Below are 19,155 nucleotides of genomic sequence, written 5' to 3'. Positions count from 1 at the left end.
TAAGTGTCTTTGGGCATTTCATGTACTTTTGATTAAAATATAAAAATAGAAGTCTTTCTGAAGTTGATAGAGTAATTTTGCTATAAGTTTTTATTATAAGCCTGAAATAAAGATTATCGGTACCCAACTGGTATGTAACAGCTTGGCTGTCTACTTCACCAAGTTACCTGATGAAAGACCTACAGTCAGTTTTTCATGATCTGTGAGTGAATTACTGGGTTGAGAACCAAACTGATCTAGCCTTACCTCAATTCTCCTGGCTGATACTGTATCTGTGATGCAGAATGCATGCTGCACAAACCAAGCTTGGCTCTTCCTGTTATGATTTAAAGTCTGCTTATGAATTTTGCAATGTTAAGTCTGTGAACTTTGATGTTGCAGCCTAACTTGTGTTCTGTATTACCTCTGGCTTTGCTTTTTCCAAATTATTTGGCCCTTGTTCATTATCCTGAGAAGGAAATATCAATTTCTATTTAAGTGAATGATGCTACTGTATGTGTTATATTACAGAGGGACTTTTTTTTTTAAATCATGTAGAGCTACTGGTATAGTACTTGCTATCTCTGACTTAAGTTAATCTGGAAATGCTGTTGTTGCAGTTACCTTAATAAAACAGTTTGAATCCTAGGATATTATTTTGATTTTAGTTTAAAAGTATGATTTTGATTTAACATGAAGCTACAGTAGCTATGAGAATATAAAGTACACTAAGGCCCTTAGGATTAAGCAACTAGTATGCTGTGTGCCTTGAACACTATAACAATCGTTATGGTCTCTGAATTAACACAATAGGTACTGGTTATGGATCTTGACTTGAAACAATAGGTACCAGAAGAAACTGGTTTGGTTGGGAAGATTGGCCAAGGGAGAGGTGAGCATTAGCCAAAGATAAAATGAGCATGTGCAAGGATGGAGTTCAGTCAGCTGACACAGTGATGAAGACTATCGACGACCACCAGAGGACCCCCGTCCAGTATAACCACGCATGCGTTAGGGACATTTGCATATGATAATAATTTCCAGGAAATATCATGAATATGCTAATCATTGCCCTCCCTCCATTCTATTTAAATCAATCAGTAAAGATGACCAATGATTTCTGTAAAATAGGAATATAGATAAGGTGAGGTAACTGAAAGCCAATCATTATTAAGGTCAACTTAAACTTTATGAATTTTGTTGATCTTATGTAACTATGACTCTGCTGAAAAAGTGTATAAATATGCTGTGCTTTGTACCTGTCGGTGAACACGTCTTTGGCGGAGTTATCCCCCGTGTTCCCCAGCGCTGGAATAAAGAAGTGGCTGCTTATCTGCTGGGTGTAGATAAGTTCTTTCGCGATTGCGACCGCTAACACTGCTGCTCAGTTGCATGCAACTGGAATATATTTTTAGGTATTTACATAAAAGAACAATACATTTGCTCCCATACATTTGTTCACATACTGCCTTGTTAGATGACAGATAAAGAGTGCTTTATAGCAGAAGAAAAAAGCAAAACTAATGGGCACTGGATGCTGGAATTGCTGAGTTAAAGAAACGATGATGTTCTACTGTGGTTAAAAAAAAAAAAAAAAGAGAATCATTTTTTTCGTACACTGTATATATAAAGTTTTAAACTCTGTACAATAGGCTAAAGTCAGAAATGAGACTAAAAGCTGCCTTAAGCATTTTTTTCTTGTGACATCTATGTGGATAAGTGTTTATTTTATAGTCTGAGATTTACTTACATGTTATGGTAGGTTTAAATTTTCTTCTGAAGTAGTCAAAGTTAGTTTGGTAAACCTGATCCCTGTCTTAAATCTATCTTAATTTTTCCCTTTATATACAAATTACAGAATGTGTAAATATGTAGACTGCATTATAGTGTCCAGACAAAGTTTAGAGAGGTTAGAAAACAGGCTGGAGAAGGATAGTGAATGCAGGGAAATTAGGGAGGAATTGAACTCTTGCATGAGAAATGTTAAATGATTATCATCTGTGGACAGTGGGATATGAAGAGAATGCTAAAATCCTTAAATTATTTGAAGAAATGGTCTTTCTATGAGGATTTACAGTTGAAACCTGCCAATAGTCAGGTTATTTTAGGGGCCTGGTTAAATATGATTGAAAAAATTAATTGAGAGGAATTAATTTAGTGGATATTTTGAATGTATGTCTTCAATTCTGAAACAGATTAGTGTTACCTTCAAAAATTCCCAACATTCAGGATATCTTTGATTGCATCTGTTCATAGAGTTTGTGACTGAAAGGCTGAAAAATGGCAAGGATACAAAGGAAATGGATGACTACCGGTGAGGTCATGAAAGAGTATGATGCTTGAAGTGGCCAAGTTCATATCCAGTGTTGAACTGATAAGATACTGCTTAGAAATGGCTTGAAGATGTTTCAAGTCGAGTCAAATATTTGACTAGGGTCCCATATGAGAATTGAGGGTCTGAAGGAACTGTGTTTAGCGTGCTCTTTCTGGTAATTGTAGGGAGATTTTGTTTTAAAAGTGCATCGCTACTGAGGGTCAAACTACTAAGATGAAGAAGAAACTCAGAATTTAGAACAATGAAGTTTTGTCATCTTCCCAGACTAACAGGTCAGAGGCGTTCAGAAACTGCAAAACTGTGATTTGGGTTTTGTGTATTGAAGCAATATTCTGAGCAGAATTTAGAAAGGTTGTTACTCAGGTGGGTGAATACAGGACCAAAAGGAGCTGGTTAGCAGAATTTTGAAAGAGGAAACAAGTAATACAGGAACAATGCCTAAAACTAAATCAAAGTCAGCAGTGCAAATTTCTGAAAAGCTTCAGGTTGATTAAGTCGGATATGGTGGTTTTTATTAACTTATTTAAATGGTATAAATAAAAAATTTGTATCATTTTCTAGGTTCTGTGCAAGTGGTGACATGGAATGAACAGTATCAAAAACTGACTACCAGTGATCAAAATGGACTCATCATTGTGTGGATGCTGTATAAAGGTATTCTACAGGATAAATTTGAGATGGGATAACATTACATGTTGTGAGAAATCTTTCATATTTTTTTTCCCAGCAATTTTTACAATTATTCTTCAGACTTTTATTTTGCGGACTGTGAAGCTCGAAATAGATGTAAAACAATTTCCAAGTTTTCATGATAATACTTATTTACATTTTTTTGTAGTGTAGTTACATACAAAAAGGCATTTGTCCTGCAGAGCTACCTTAGGAGAAGATACTGGTTCTTAGCCATATGCTGCTAAACTGATAGAAATTTCTTATTTTCTTATCTCTGTTACTTTATTCCCTTGGAGGGAAAAAGTATATTGAACAAAATGAAACAAAAAAGACATTGCTTCTTTGTGTAGGTTCTGTTCTGGGTATCAATGTAATATTTAAATAGTTCTGCAAAGTGCATCAAGCACATACATACTGGTAGAACTACAAGAGGTTAGCAGCCCTGCTTAGAACATCACTTAAATACTTCCATAAAAACAATATTTATAAATGTTTAATTAAGGCAGTGAACTAATATGACTAACCAGTGTATTGCTGTAGCTGGCTTTTATTGTTCTTGATCTTTTCACACGTACACATACTTCTTTCGTACACTTTAATACATTTGAAGGCCAGCACACCTCTCAGACAATCACTTTCCAGCACCTGTGGGAAAGAAAATGAAAATCAAGGGTTTCCTTTTTCTCTTGGGGATTTTTGTTTAATGAACAGTGGAAACAAAGTCTCAGCTCAGCTTCTCATTTCAGGAATAAAGAATATCATTTGATTAGTCTTTCTGCCTGATACTTGGTGGCTACTGTCACATAAATCATCTCTTAGTTTTGGAAAAGAACCAGTGAATTGCTTAATACATATTCCTATCAAAGACAGTTGTTCCCTCCGTTTATGTTTCCTAGTGTATTCTTGTCAGTTCTGAACTTACATAAGCACAGATCTCTTCCTGTAGGGCCCCTCTCAGACTTTGACTTCCTTCTCTGATTCCTCATTTGTCAGGTTCTTTTTGGAAATATGTAGCTCTGAACACTGGGTTTCACAATAATTATGCCTATGTAGTCTGTAGGACACTATAGTATAGTTTTGCTAGAGTTTTACTGAAGGGGCAGAAGATTTTTGGATTTAATTCCTTTCCAAAACTTACTGATTGTGTAGCTTTTTGTTGTATATTATATTGCAGAATCATATGTAACCTACTATCTCATGTTTACTTACAAATAGACCTTTTTCAGGTTTCTCCATTTCATGGAACACCTAATTTGATTGATAACATAAACTTTTTGTGTTTCTGTATTATGTTTTATTTGGGGTTTTTTTTTTTTTTTTTTAACAACTTCGGGAATCCATATTGCTAAGAAATGTCATTACCATCCTATTTGTGTATCTTTTTAATTGAGACTAATTTTACTCTTTGGATTCAGTGATTAGCGTGTACTGTGAATCGACTAGATGATTATCAGATTGGAAGTGTAACACAGTTTTTCATTCACTACTAATAGGTGCTTGGTATGAAGAGATGATTAACAATAGAAATAAATCTGTTGTTCGGAGTATGAGCTGGAATGCTGATGGACAAAAGATTTGTATCGTATATGAAGATGGAGCTGTAATTGTTGGATCAGTGGATGGTAAAATTTAAGCCCTACTAGTTGTGGTATTACATAGCTTTTGTTTTCAGTATTACATACATAGTGGCTCTGTTTCTCTAGATAAATGCAATTAATAGTTAACTTTCTAATTGTTGCTTTGACTTTCTTTACCTATTTTAGATTTACATTGGTAAATTACATCCTATTTTTATTTTTGTGCTATGTTTATTAAGTACAGTCAATGTTCTGTTGCAGGCAATCGCATTTGGGGAAAAGACTTGAAGGGTACCCACCTGTGCCATGTGGCCTGGTCCTCCGATAGCAAAGTTTTACTCTTTGGAATGGCAAATGGAGAGATTCACATTTATGACAATCAGGGAAACTTTATTGTAAGTTCATGGTGGTATAATAAAGGTATTAACTTCAACAGGCATAAAAACTTACTTCTTAATTTATTTCACGTTCATTTGTTTAGTTGGACTTTATAGTTGGTGGACTTCAGTACTGAAAACTTGACAAGGTGTTGTGCACAAAGTTTTTATTCAAGATTTATGCAGCTGCAGATTTTTAATATAAATATTTCCTAGTAGCTAAATTAATATCACATCAACTAATGCCTTTTTGCCTTGCAGTAGTTACTGAAAATATAGAAATATGTATGGTGATACTAATTACATTAAATGAAGCTCATTTTAAAAGTACTAGTGTGCCTTTAGAATAAAGCAGTAGTTTATTTTCCTATTGCTGCTGTCATTCTTTATTACATAAGGAATGTTACATGCTTCAGAGAAAACCTGGTAATAAGGGGAAAAATGAAAGGAAGTAACTATAATATTGCTGCATTCCTACAACTTTGGTTTACTTAGTTATTTTTATCTATTTATTTGGAGTATTGGAATATGAATGACAAAATGCTAAAGAGAAGTAAAACACTGACTTTGACAAGAACCATGACTTTTAGATGCCTATTATGGTCAATTTATTCCTCCTTTCTTTTCTTTTCCTTCCCTTTCGTAAGAAAGTATGCTACCCTTCCTATTTTCTTTTCTTTAACCCCCCACTGTATTTTTCTTCCCACTCTGTGAGTCATAGTGTTTTGAGCATGTGCTGTAAATTACTGAAATTCTTTAAATAAGTTGTTGTCACTCCCCCTGCTCCCCCCTTTCCTTTTATCAACAATATGTATGGTTGTGCACTCACTCTCTCTCTCCCCCTGCCTGTTCCCCCCCCCCCCCCCCTCCACTTACCTGGTAGCCTTCCTCAAAGTAATCCAGGTGCACTCTCATGTTTCAGAAGAGGCCTGTGTTACCAGATATACAGGGATAATTATTACAAAAGTAAACTTATCTTAATTGGTGTTCTAATTTGGACACTTTTTCCAATTATTTTTATATCTTATTCAAGAGATTTTTTATCAAGAAAAAGCTGACAAAAGTTTTCTTTAAAAAAAAAAAAATCTTGTGGCCAAGAATGGTTCGAAACTATTTTTATTTTTTGCAGAGTTCCAGTCGGGTTCCTTATGTGTATGCGCATATCTGTGTGTGATGGCTGGTTTGTTTTTTTTGTTTTCTTTTCTTTGGTTTTAAGTTACTTTTCAAAGAATGAAAATGACGACATAAAGTACTCTTGTAGTTAAAATAAGTGTTTCCATATATCTGATCTGGCTTTTAATAAGGAAGTTTTTCAAACTTAAAATTTTGAGATGTGAAAATTTTTCTTGGGACAGGAAAAAAGTTTTGCATAGGCATCTGGTCTTTTGCAAGGTATCAATAGGGTTATAAATTGTTCTTCTAAATAACACATCATATATGACTTTAAATGACTAAATATCTTTGTCTAGGTGAAAATGAAACTGAGTTGTTTGGTGAACTTAACTGGAGCATTCAGTATTGCTGGAATACATTGGTATCATGGTACAGAAGGCTACATTGAACCAGATTGTCCTTGTCTTGCTGTCTGTTACGACAATGGAAGATGCCAGATAATGAGAGATGAGAATGACCACAGTAAGTAGAGAATGTGGGCTGCTAATTACTGAGCTACTCTTGACCCAAAATGTCTACTTGTGTTTATATTCCTAATATTTATTTCTTAAAAACTAGATCCCGTTCTGATTGACACTGGTATGAATGTAGTATGTATTCAGTGGAATCACTGTGGAAGCGTATTGGCAGTGGCAGGCTCCCTAAAAGCAACTTCTCAAGATAAAGATGTAAACATTGTGCAGTTCTATACTCCGTTTGGTGAGGTAAAAATATTAAATATACTTAAATGTTTTCTTAATCTTATTATGTTTTGTCTATGTAGTCATTACTGGTGGAATTTGGATGTCAAAATGTAGGTGTTTTAATGTGCTCTGAGGTATCTAGGATATCCACCTGGATCTGGAAAGATGACACAGGACCAGATACCCTTTTAGAACAGCAAGATAGCGGCCCGTGAGAAAATCTGAGTGCATCTCCTAAAACACTAAATGATGGGATATGTATAGTGTCTAACTTTGAACGCCAGGATACCTGAGTTCAGACTCCAGTCAATAAGTGATCTGGAATGCTTAGGTGTTAGTTAAGATGCTAGCTTAACATCTGTGTATCAAATCTGGAAGTACTTGTCTTTTTCCACTGGCCGTGTAAGAGACCTCAGCATCTCTAGATTAGGAATTCAAAATAAGGTAGTGAATGCTCCCCTCTGTGGAATCAGTAAAACCGAGAAAACAACATCTGTTATCAGAAAAAAGTGTGGTTCAGAAACCTCAGAAAAGGTGAACTGTTTCTAATCTTCATTTTTCTGTTGGGGACGTTGTTTTGTAAATGTTTTTTTGTACTTTGTCTTTTTTTTTATAAATGTTAAATGTTCAACATTGAGAGATAACTTTCCTATGTATTTTTTGTTCATGGTGCTACTCTTGCCTTGCAATATAATTTCACATTCCCTCCTAGTCATATATATGGAAATCAGTAAGTTAGTGTTACATACCAGAGTGTGAGGAAGCTTGTGCCTTTTACAGAGGAAGTGTAGACCGGCTCTGAGCAAAACCGGTAAGGATAGAGCTGTGAGCTGGGCTGTGAAATGGGTCAAGTTCCAACATCATCTGTAGGGGTTTCCTTAGTTGAAAGTATTAAATGGAACTAAAGGTTTTGGCAGTAGTGCTGTGTTGCTAATGTCCTTCACAGTAACTGAAACAGGCGTTCCAGATTCTGCATCTAGTGTTCAGAAGCAAATTCTTTAGTTTTTAGAATTGTTTTGTACTAGTTCTGATACTGAGGTAAGGAATTAACTTTTTGGAAGATAGTATCTTCTGTGTATAATGTCTGACCAGTATTTGGACTTGGTATTTACATCTGTTCAAAGTCATGAAATAGGTACTAAACTGCGTAAACAGTTATCAATAAATTTATTTTGGGCACAAAGTGGTGCCCTCAAAATGAAAGTTAGATCTAAGCATAAGTATCAGTGTTCTGCTCAGTAAAATGTATTTTTTTAAAAGCCAAGGATTACTCAAGATCTTACAGTAAGTGGTAGATTAATGTATCCTCTATTATATACTTCTATACTATTTGCAAACAAAATAGCTTCCCACAACCAAGTGCTCTGTTGAAATAAGGTTATAGTTTTTTAAAACGTTATTTTTTTCAATTGTTTCCTTTTAATTTCAAATTTCACAGCAAAATAAGTATATGTAAAAAAGTTGGGAAGTGTATATTTTTGCTAGGTCTTAAATTGTAAACGGATATCTAACTGCCTTTCTTAGACTTTTTGAAAGAGAATAGAGGAGAGCAAACTGTTTATTGCCTTACTGCAAATTGTGTACCTATGCAGTTAATTCACTGTATGCTCTTGACATAGATTAGCTATATGTTTTTATTTGTTCAAACTATCAGCTGCTGTTAAGGGTGTTGTACATCAACTGACTAATACACTTCCAGCATAAATTAACTTCTGAGGTATGTCAGGTATCAGTATTACTGTGTTTATTTTAGTAGCAACTGAAATTTTAAAGGTGATTCAAATTACCATCCAAAGGAAAAAATGTTTATACTGTCATTCTCCATCTATTACTTGTTTTTGTAAGTTTGAACTATCAGAGAGTCCTAGTTTTTCCTTTTCTCTGACAAGGAATTGAGGCAAAAGAACACTTTATGGTAATGCATATTAAATATCTCCCGCATTGTTTGCATGTGTATTGTAATTTGAGAGTCATTATGAGGTACTGTAAAGAAGATAGATGTTTGGTTTTCATCAGCTACCAAAACTACCATTTATGTATTTTAGAGTGGTTTTCCTATGATACATTCAGAATCTTTTTCTTTCCTTGTTTTAAACAAGCATTTGCGCACACTGAAAGTTCCTGGCAAACAGATATCTGCCTTGTCTTGGGAAGGAAGTGGACTGAAAATTGCACTAGCTGTCGATTCTTACATATATTTTGCAAACATTCGTCCAGATTACAAGGTATGTAGTAATGTGGATAAGTTTCCTGTTATTTATTATCTTTCTGAACAGGTTGAAAAAGTAGCTTTCTCTAATATAGAAATCAATGCTTAACTTATAATTACTGCCTGATCAACACTACTGACTTGAAGTTTTAGTAGAATGTGTCTGTCTTAGTGATGGAATGACTTGACTATTGCTTTTATGATGAATTTATGGTTTTATTTTCATGTATGCTTTATTAATATTAAAAGAATTGGGCATGATTCTAAATTTGGTATTAATTGAAGCTGTCATGTAGGTAAGGCTCCCGTGCTTTCATTGCTGTTTGGTTAAACTGAGTGGGCGAAGTGGTACAATGGGAATTGTTTGAGCCTTCCTTTTACTGTCACTTTTTTGGTGGTGAATTACTAATTTGAATCAGGAGAGTTGTGTGGAAACCTGAGCAGTAGAAATTAATGCAACCTGATAGGAGTACTTCCTACTTATATTTCAGTTCCCAGTATACTTCTTTCAAGTGTGTCTTTAGCTAATTCTAAATAATGTTTTTATCTTGTCTAACATGGATTTCTTTGTTTGTTTTCTTAAAATTAGGACTGTTCCACTTAAATTTACAGTTTAACAAAAAATAGCAATTACTGTCCACTATACAGTATTGTATACATTATTTTCCAGCACAGGGTATGTTCTTTAATCATTGGTGTGTAACCACTCTGATTAAAGAAAGAGACAGTGTAATGTGAGGAACATACTGCAGCTGTATTGAAATGTATTGTTCCACTCACTTGTGAAATGTCATTGGTCAGGGAGTTATAAACACAAATCTGCTAGGAAGCAATCTCAGACAATTTGTTGTAAATCTGCTGGAAAAGACTTTGGAAATTCGAGCTGGAAATTTAGTCTTGCAGGAAATGCTACCTAATGTTTTTTCTGGGAAATGCGTAACAGCTGGAACACAGTCCTATTGCTTTTTCTTAAGCTCATCAGTATTTGTGAGACAATAAGTATTTCAAGACCTGGCACAGTTTGCAAATGAATAATGTTTTGAAACCTTAGTTTTAGAAGCTGCATATGTAAACTTTTTTTTTGTTTGTTTGTTTGTTTTTTCCTTTTGCATCTTTAAAGTGAAAAAAGATGTGCTCAAATTAATTTATTTCTGCAGCAAATAAACTCTTAACTTTCTGGTAGTATACTCAGTTTCAATGTTAAATAATTTTATGGAGAATGATATGGGGTGTCCTTCAATTGATAATGAACATTACTACCACTGTGTTCTTTCTTGCTATATCAGTAACTCCCTTCTAGGAACTAGATATTCTAAAAGGTTAGAGTCATTAAATGGTAGTGATTCAAAGCTGTCATTAATTTAGGCCAGATTGGAATTAATGACCTGGAGATGAAGTGTTAGTATCACATTACCAGTCTACTGAATAATCCAGTTTCCTATATTTTTCAAGTATTGCCATAGTAAGAGAAAGGAGGCTCTAAATGAATGACAGTAAAAGCTATGACTTCAGCTGATCTTTTTTTAAACTATTCGTAGTTTACATGGTATCTTTTTGGAGTTGTAATACTAATTTAGAGTCTACAGCTCTGGTTACATTTCTTCTGGTGTGTATTACCTTGTTCAAATCTATGTTGGATTTTACTTTATATCCTCATCATCCAGGATTCTGGGGTCCTTTGCCACTTCTTGAAATCAGTTTTAGATTTGACAAACATAACTTACTCCTTTCATATAAACTTTGAATATTGAGAATAGTGTAAGTTCCAGCTTGCGCCTCTGGGAAGGATACTGTGGGTAGTGCTCTTGGTTGTCATAAATTACCTTTATTCCAATCCTTTTATTTTTTTTCCTGTATCCAAAATGAGCTTGATTTTCTTGAAAATCCAAGTAGGTCATATCAGTTGGGTCATCTTCATTCACTTGCCTTTTTGAAAGAAAAGAAATAATAATAAATTAATGAGGTACAACTTCCAGGGCTAAAAACACAAGTGTCCAATGTGCTGTATTTATCCTTTTCCATTGTTTTTTTTTTTTTTTTTCTTACATCTCTACCTTGTGTGAAAGCTGGATTTACTGATTTGTGATTCGCAGAATCATAATGCTTTTTACCTCTGCCCATTCCTGTTTCTCTGGATGTACTCTACAACATTGTGTTTGAATTCCCATGGAACTCTACTTGGGTGAAAATCTTTGGATTCTGACAATTTATTATGATTCAGTTTATAGATCAATTCTAAAAGTTCTGTTGCTGATGCTTTGGTTTACTGTCTCAGTTTCATTCCCTGTAGAGTGTGAGAACCCTTCTGGCCAGCTCTATAACAAGCTTTCTTCTGTCTCTAGTAAATGCTGATGCAGAGAATTCTGTTAGTGTTTCTTCAATTGCATCATCAACCTTAAGTGGTTTACTGTATAACTCATTTATTTGTCAGCTTCATCTCCTTTCTGAGATATTTTTTGATCCGGCTGTGTTAGCGTTTTCATTATTATTTTCAATAACTTAAATCAACTGAATGCAATAAAATACATCTTCATGGTTTTTACAGTTTTTGGATATTCCATTTCTTTTCTTGCCTTTTTGCCCCTTCTCCTACCTGTTACATGAATAATTATATGCTTCTGGAGGGAAAGGAAGATTTTTCCTCATGTTACTAATATGGAAGAGGTGATATGAGTTATTACAGTGCTGTAATATAATTGCTTATTTTCATCTGCTGCAGGAAGTGCACTGTTTGAGGTGTTTATTATACTTCCCTTGGGAAATTATCTTTGGGTTTCTAATTCAGTAGTCACAGAACAAGCATTTTCATGGCAAAAAACATCATCACAGCGGACCTGCTGACCAAGGAAGAAACAAGGGGAAGTGAGATCTTGTCACATGTTGAGGTTGATCCTCCAGTTCTGATTGCAAGGGGATATTCTGTGTGATGGGAAGACTTCTGCCAGTTTAATACTGCGCAAATAACTAACTGCTGGAGCTGTGTTCACATACTTTTAATAAATTAGTTCATCACTTGACAGTTAAAGAATATTGAATACTGATTGTATATATGAAATAAGTACTTTCTTTCATAGCTGTGAACAATTTATTATTGAATTCTTATAATTTCTGACAGGTTTTATCAAAATTGTCTCTCTTGGCAGTGGGGTTACTGCTCCAATACGGTTGTTTATGCGTATACCCGACCTGATCGTCCAGAATACTGTGTAGTCTTTTGGGACACAAAAAACAATGAAAAGTATGTGAAATATGTCAAGAGCTTGATTTCCATAACAACTTATGGAGACTTCTGTGTGTTAGCAACTAAAGCAGATGAAAATCAACCTCAGGTAAAGTCTTTCTTTTAATTTTTCACTTGAAGTGCTCTGTTCCACTTGTCAGCGCTTTGCAGCCAGAATAAAATGAAATGTAAAATTCTGAATCTGTCTCAGAGCGTGCCATTCATTTGTCATTTGACAGAATGGCACTTGAATGGGCTTCATGTTTAAAAACAAAGAACCCCAACAGACAACAAAGTAATAGCAAAAATGTGCAGAACTGATTAACTGCCTTTACATTGGAACTGCTTGTAGCTATTAGTAGCTTAATGAAAACTTCAGGCTTCCAGATTAATGTTTCTTTAGAAGTATTCAGAACAGTTGTTCAAAGACAAGCTAAAAGCAGGAGAGCATCAGAATGGTAATGAATATTTAATCAGTCAGAAATGGTAAAAAAGGGGGAATTTTAAATCACGTTACTACAAACTGCTCCATTTATTTATTTATTTAAAATGTAGTGACAGATGATATGATGAATGTATCCTTTTTAATATATGTTTGGTGAGCATGATGCTCTGTTACATGGTTACATGGTTTTTCTTACTGCATTCACTTCTGAATTATTTTCTGTATCACTTGCATATTGCTTACAAAGGAGGAGCATGAGACGGAGTCAATTGGTGCAACGGTAAAAAAAAAAAACTTTAGTGCTGCTTTGCTTGATTGTGCAAGAAATTATATCCTGTCATATGGATTGAAAATATGGTATACAAGGCCAAAACTATTTGTTGAAATGGAGTGCAATAAAATGAGATTTTTCTGGGTTGTATTTTTGAAATAGGAAACAAACAGTGCAGGGACTTAGTGTAACTTTCTTAAGCATAAATAAGAGATTTAATTTTAGCACCTGAAAATTACAGATAAGCATCTTTCAATTATTTCAAAATGGCTCCAGTGTAATTATTAATACCGTGGGGTGTCACTTTTTACGAAATTAAGTGAACAAGCTTATCCTTTGGGTAGCAGTTCATTAGAGTTGCTTTCTGAAAAACAGATTTGTTTTGCAGTAGATTTCAGTCATTAAAATTGTGATTTCAAGACAACAAAAAGTACAATAGCTGATGGGGCAAAAATTACTAATTTCAGCAGGAACTGTTTAAAGGTATTTCAAGCAGATGTGAATGTTAGTAAGTTATAAAGAACTTAATGTTGATACCCCCGGCAAGGCTTGAACTTTCTGCTTTGATCAAGTCAGACAATACAGACTCCCTGCTCCAGGCACCACGTCTGTAGATCGTGGAGCCTCTGTCTTGGATACTGTTACTCCATGACCCCTTGGCAGTCTCTGAGACTGAGTCACAGAAATAAGTAAAAAGGGCATAAAAGATAAATTGATTAAATAGTGAATTTGTCAGAGAAGAATTAATATAAAAATAATGGAAACAAACAGTAAATAGTTTAATAAGTCAGGTGTGGTTTCCTACAGAGGTGGAGGCTCAACATATTTTTTGGAAAAGAGAAATTTGAGAATGCTGGTGGAAAGTTTAATTCATGAACAAAGATATAAAAATACTATTTTGGAGAGGTGTTTATTGGTGGCAGAACCAGAAAAATATTTAATGAAAAGAAATCTTTGTCCAGGTATTTTTCTCTGAAAGAATGAAGTTCATACAGTAGGTGAAAACCCAAGTTCTGCCATTCTCAGGTGATTAATAACATCAGTTTAAAGGGGTAAAGCTATTCTGTTGCCTGCTACTATTATGTGAGTTGTTCAGGAGGTGAAAGATCTATGAAGAGCTAATTGTCTTTCATTTCCTGGAGAGTCAAGATAACGGTTCTTAGCCAAATCAAGTTTTGGCAGTTGTGTATTTCTTTACTTTTTTTTTTTTTTTTTTTTTTTAAATCTGAAGACTGTTACAGTAAAAGTTGCTACTTAATTTCCACATTTCTCGTTCAAGATGTTCTTATTTCCCTGTGAAATCATCATAAAGTTATTTAATCCTTGATTTAGGTCTGGAAAAATAAATACATCAACAACAACAACAATGAAGCATTGATGTCTAGGTCAATTTTTATTTATTTGCATCTTCCTGAGCTTAACAGACCAATCTGAGGTATCTGTGCTATCAAAGCCTTCCTGAGCAGGATTACAAGATGCTCAAAGCTAACAAAACTCATTAGTTTTGTAGTATCTGTGATACTGCAGGGTGGAGGAATAGCCATAGTCACAATTATCTCCACAGTGTAGTCTTCTTGGAGTCTCCTTCTTCAAGGAGATCGAGGTCTGCAAAGGATAGAACAAGGGTCTTAACTTCTAGGAGCTAGCGAGGGGGTCTGATGCAGTTTTTTAGATTATCTTTTGCATGAACATGCAGACAAGAGTTGAATTACTCAGAAATTGCTGGTATATAATGAGAATAAATAATTGCAGTACAGTGTGTGCCCCACAGAGCAGGGGCCGAGACACTGGCTGTCTTGCCCGCATGTTATCTGTGGACCCTGCTGGTGGTACAACCTACGTGTTGGTTTTTGTCTGGTAGGTTTGCTCTTTCACTTAAAACAGCTGGTCATTTTCCTGTTTTGTGCTTGGCTTCGTTTATAGTGCTAATTGGCAAATATCTCATTACTCTCATGCTTATGCAGCTTTATATTTACTGCAGTCATGGTCTCTGTTTTCTGTTGCTGATCAGCATTAGATTGTGTGAAATGTGGGTTATGAGAGACACCTTCACAGAAAACCTTGTACACCTTACTGATTTATAACAAATGTGGTTGTAATGGCACCTGCTTTTATTTCCATACAGTATGTGCTGGTTCTCTGCAATTCTATTGGCACTCCCTTGGACCCAAAATATATTGATATAGGTAAGCAACTTGCAATAGTCTTATCCTGTTGCTTTTTTCCTACTCATTATAAAGAATTTCTTATGCAAGTTTGTTGTTCAATGGAACAATCACTATGTGGTAACACCCACTGCATCCAAATGCTGTGACCTCCTGTTCTATATGTGGTTGTGACTGTGATTTTTATATTGGCTTCTCACTTCTACTTGGACTCTCCCTAAATGTAATAAACATGTAATCAGGGGTTCCCATGCTGTGAACTGTAATTTCTGCTGGAAATGACCTATTAATTACTCTGTTAATAAAAATAGTGGCTTATAAAACCAGTCCTATTCTTTGTAATAATTGGCTAAATTTAAACTGATATTCCAGTTAACACAAAATACTTAAAATGGAATTTAAAAACATTGTTACTTTTCCTTTTTTTTAATGGATGTCCTTGGTAATTCAGCTTTTCCTTCACAACAGTGGTAATTCAACTCTTTTTTTTTTTTTTTAAGAAAATGTATTTTTTGGAAGAGGATCCAGTTTCTCAGAGCAATTGAAGTAGCTTGATCTGAACTTTCATTTACAAATAACATGTTTCTGCTTACCAAATATATTAAAGATCAATTTTTCATATTTCAGTGTTGATAATATCTTTTTCTTATCATCCTGTTTTCAGGGAGTTTTGCTAGAGAACAAAGATAATTTTTTTTTTTTTCCCTTCAAACAGATGTGCGACAAACTGACGAATTAATCTGCTTTTTGATTAACGGGTCCACTTTTGTTCTGTGTTTTGCTTTATTTTTGGTTTGTTATCCACATGGATCTGAATTTTGATTCCGAATAGATACTCTGAACCCGATTTCCAGTTTTCTTTTTGAAGCTTGATTTTTTGATTATCTTTTCTGTTTTGCTGAAAGGCTAAATCATTTGTCATGAAGTTTTAGCAAAAACGTTAATTTGCTTTTGAATGACAGAATATAGTTATTTAAATGAAAAATAAATAGTTATTTTTAGAATCTCTTAGCTAAATTTATGGTAAGTAGAAGGTTTATTTGTCAGTAGACATCTAATGTGATTCCACTGTATTATAAAGGTGAGCACTTTCTAAGCCCACTAAAATACTTAGGAAAAAAAAATTGTATATGGTTGGTACAACAGAAGAGCATAGCCATATTGGAACAGTTTATGAATAAAAACCAACTGCTTTTTGTAAACCTGGAAGAATTCCTCCTCTCTTATTTTATTAATGTAAAGGTATCTACTTAATACGTGCATGTAGCTTTGGGACTTCGGTGCTCTGATTCTGCAGAAATTAAGGTTAATTTTTAAACAAACCAAAATCTTTTCCCTACCCGTGCCAAAAAGAGATGTAGCTATTATGTCAAGAAACCTCATGAACTTTTTTTGATGTAATTTGCTTCCTAGAACCAGTGTTTCATCCTCTCTGCAAAAAGTAACTCTTCTTTCTCATCAGAGAAGTTAGTTCCAAGCCAGAGTGCTAATACTTGGTGTTAGTATTAAACACTAAACAAACAGCCATTCTGTTTTACCAGATAGATGGGGAAAGGGTCTAGCAAAGTTCTGGTAAGATAGAAATCATGAAGAAAGTAAGGTGAATACCTCTAAGACAAGGAAGTAACAACAATTCACAGAAGAATATAGGTAGGAAAAAGAATTAACCAAAGAACAGAGACAGCTGAGATCATCAAGATGATTATTTTCCTCAACCACTGCTACTAAACAGTAATTTTCTAACTTTGTTCAGTTTTTTAGTGATAGCAGTAGGAAATCAGCTGTGAGTCAAATATGTATTGTGAAATTCGTGCCCTATAATGTAGATCATAATTAAAATGAAGAATATCCTGCTCTGATGAATGAGTTTGGCTTATTTGTCCTATGGAAAGTATATGAAATATTGTAATACGTTTTAGTCTCATAACTTCTGTTTGTCAGTTTGCCCTCTTGCTACCTTTTACAATAGGGGTGGCATATCAGAATCTTAAGGGCTAAAGTGCCCAGGAAATTCAATACCAAGAATTTTACAATGGATAGAGGGGAAAAAACAAACAAACCAACAACAAAAACTAGAGCACCGAAGTAAGATGATGTAGTAGGTGGTAGTGCTGTGGGTGGGGTGTCTCTTGTGTGTCCCCTGTCCGTCCCCCTTCCTTATCAGATGTCTGTACTGTATGTGCCTACTAGTCTCCTGGTCGTATTGACAGGTGGGATTGGGGCGGTGGGAAGAGGATTCTGGGATTTATAGGGAGTAGTTCATCTAATTTCTGCAGTTGATATCTAAAACAAGTTCAGTGAATCATTTCTGAAAGATGTCTTTTTGCTCTCCACTGGGTACAAAGAAGCCCAGGGCAACCAGCTCATCTCTGTCAGAGATGTCTAAAAATAGGTGAGACAAATCCCACTCAGACAGTCAAAATTAGCTTCACATGTACACCTCTAACTCTTCATTTAAACTATTTTCTTTGCATTTTTCTAGTGTTCTATGTGAGTTTTCTAAATCTATCTGTGTTAGTTTTATTCATTTACATTATAAACAAAGGTACCAGTTTATTTGATTCCCCCATTACAACCCGTCTCCTACAGCTGTCTGTACACAAGAAAAGAATCTTCTCCAGTGGCTGAAAACAGTTAAAGAGAAATGCTATTTAATTGAAAAATGCTGCTGTTGTTCCAGCTGTACTTGAATTATGCTGAAGAGATTAAACAATCTGGAAAAAGCTTCTCTTCCTTTAGCTTAACTAAGCTTTCTGCAGTCTGCTTCTGTTCCCTCCAGTGTCAGAGGATCGGTTTAGTGCATAGATTTACAATGCTCTTTCCTAGTGTGAGTTCATTTGTGAAAAAGCTACATGCTGTAGCCTTCAGCCTCACAGATGGGCAAATACTTGGTTAGGAATATTTGCATTTTTGAGTCCAGAAAAAATTCTGTAGCCCCAGTAGTTCAAACATAACAAGTCTTTCATTTCTGTATTTCTGTATAGTAAAAACAGCCAAAGATTCAACCTTTTTTTTTTTTGTTCAATATATGCATCCTGTAAGACTCCTTTAAAGTTAGCCCACCAAATTTACAGAAGGGATTGAAGGTGAAAGTGAAAAGCAAACATCTATAAATGCAACACTTTTGGAACACATTGTGCTGGTTTTATCATAGTTGCTTTTCTTTTTCTGTAACCCTTGAAGATACAACTTTACAGACAACTTGAAATATTTACAACATAAGGTCAGTTTGTGCAAGGTGTAGATACTTCTACACAGTCAAGGTCTTTAATCTAGAGTATATCATGCTGTTTACCACAGTTGCAGCTTGTTGGCAGTAGAAAGTGTAATTGTTCCAGTTTGACAGGGTGCTAAATTTAAGCAGCTGGCTGGCCTTGCCCAGGTCAATAGAGAGAGAAGACCTTGTAAAACCTTAAAGGCAGAAGACTTTTCTGTATGTTCTTTTCAGAATCCACTTGGTGCATCATTTCTAAAAAAATCATTATCCCTTTATTCTCTTTAAAAATGCAAAAAAAAATCAGCTTTAAATCAATTATCAGGTGAGAGTAATCATTAATAATTTAAGATGCAAGTAGTACAAAAGTAAAATTAACATATTTCTTACTCAAGATAACTGGAGGGGTGTCATTGACTTATGAAAAACATATTATCGGTCTGTGAAATTCTTTTTTTTTTTTTTTTTTCTCTCCTACCAAAACAGTGTTTTGGACTACTCTTTTAGTAAAACAATACATTGTTCCATTGAGTTCTGCCCAGAAGATAGTTTGCTTAAGTAATTAAGTAATTTTTGTTTTGAACTCTTGTTCTCATTCCAGACATCTAAGTGTGTCTTGGAGTGGTTTAAAAACACAGGTTGTTACCTTTTTGATTTTCATAAATACCTATGAAAAATACCTTCTTGTTTAGCAGGATGTTCCTCAACAGACCACTCGGTATCTGTGTCCTACTGCCTATTCTTAAGTGGGTGCTCTTGACTGCCATGAGTCTAAACTACATTTTGACTGGCTGTAATTACTGCAAATTGAACACACAATATCTTCTGTTTTTTT

The 19,155-nt window shown here is 34.7% G+C and overlaps 1 protein-coding gene across 3 annotated transcripts in view; it reads left to right on the top strand.

The window, feature by feature from the left end:
• The window catches only part of WDR35 (WD repeat domain 35), a 45,848-nt gene that overhangs the window by 1,776 nt on the left and 24,917 nt on the right, over window positions 1-19,155 (top strand). For 2 of the 3 annotated variants that reach the window (XM_033004525.2, XM_033004528.2), the window contains exons 4-12: window positions 2,876-2,968; window positions 4,480-4,608; window positions 4,825-4,958; window positions 6,410-6,575; window positions 6,672-6,817; window positions 8,896-9,021; window positions 12,149-12,334; window positions 12,918-12,950; window positions 15,067-15,127. In XM_033004525.2, coding sequence (XP_032860416.1) covers window positions 2,876-2,968; window positions 4,480-4,608; window positions 4,825-4,958; window positions 6,410-6,575; window positions 6,672-6,817; window positions 8,896-9,021; window positions 12,149-12,334; window positions 12,918-12,950; window positions 15,067-15,127 — 1,074 coding nt within the window. The remainder of the gene's footprint in view (window positions 1-2,875; window positions 2,969-4,479; window positions 4,609-4,824; window positions 4,959-6,409; window positions 6,576-6,671; window positions 6,818-8,895; window positions 9,022-12,148; window positions 12,335-12,917; window positions 12,951-15,066; window positions 15,128-19,155) is intronic. The other variant, XM_033004526.2, reaches the window with a different exon arrangement.

The sequence above is a fragment of the Tyto alba genome, unplaced genomic scaffold, assembly GCF_018691265.1.
Source record: "Tyto alba isolate M040663 unplaced genomic scaffold, T.alba_DEE_v4.0 Super-Scaffold_40, whole genome shotgun sequence".
Classification (NCBI taxonomy): domain Eukaryota; kingdom Metazoa; phylum Chordata; class Aves; order Strigiformes; family Tytonidae; genus Tyto; species Tyto alba.
The sequence above is the reverse complement of the archived record's forward strand: the minus strand, read 5'-3'. Positions and strand labels throughout refer to the sequence as shown.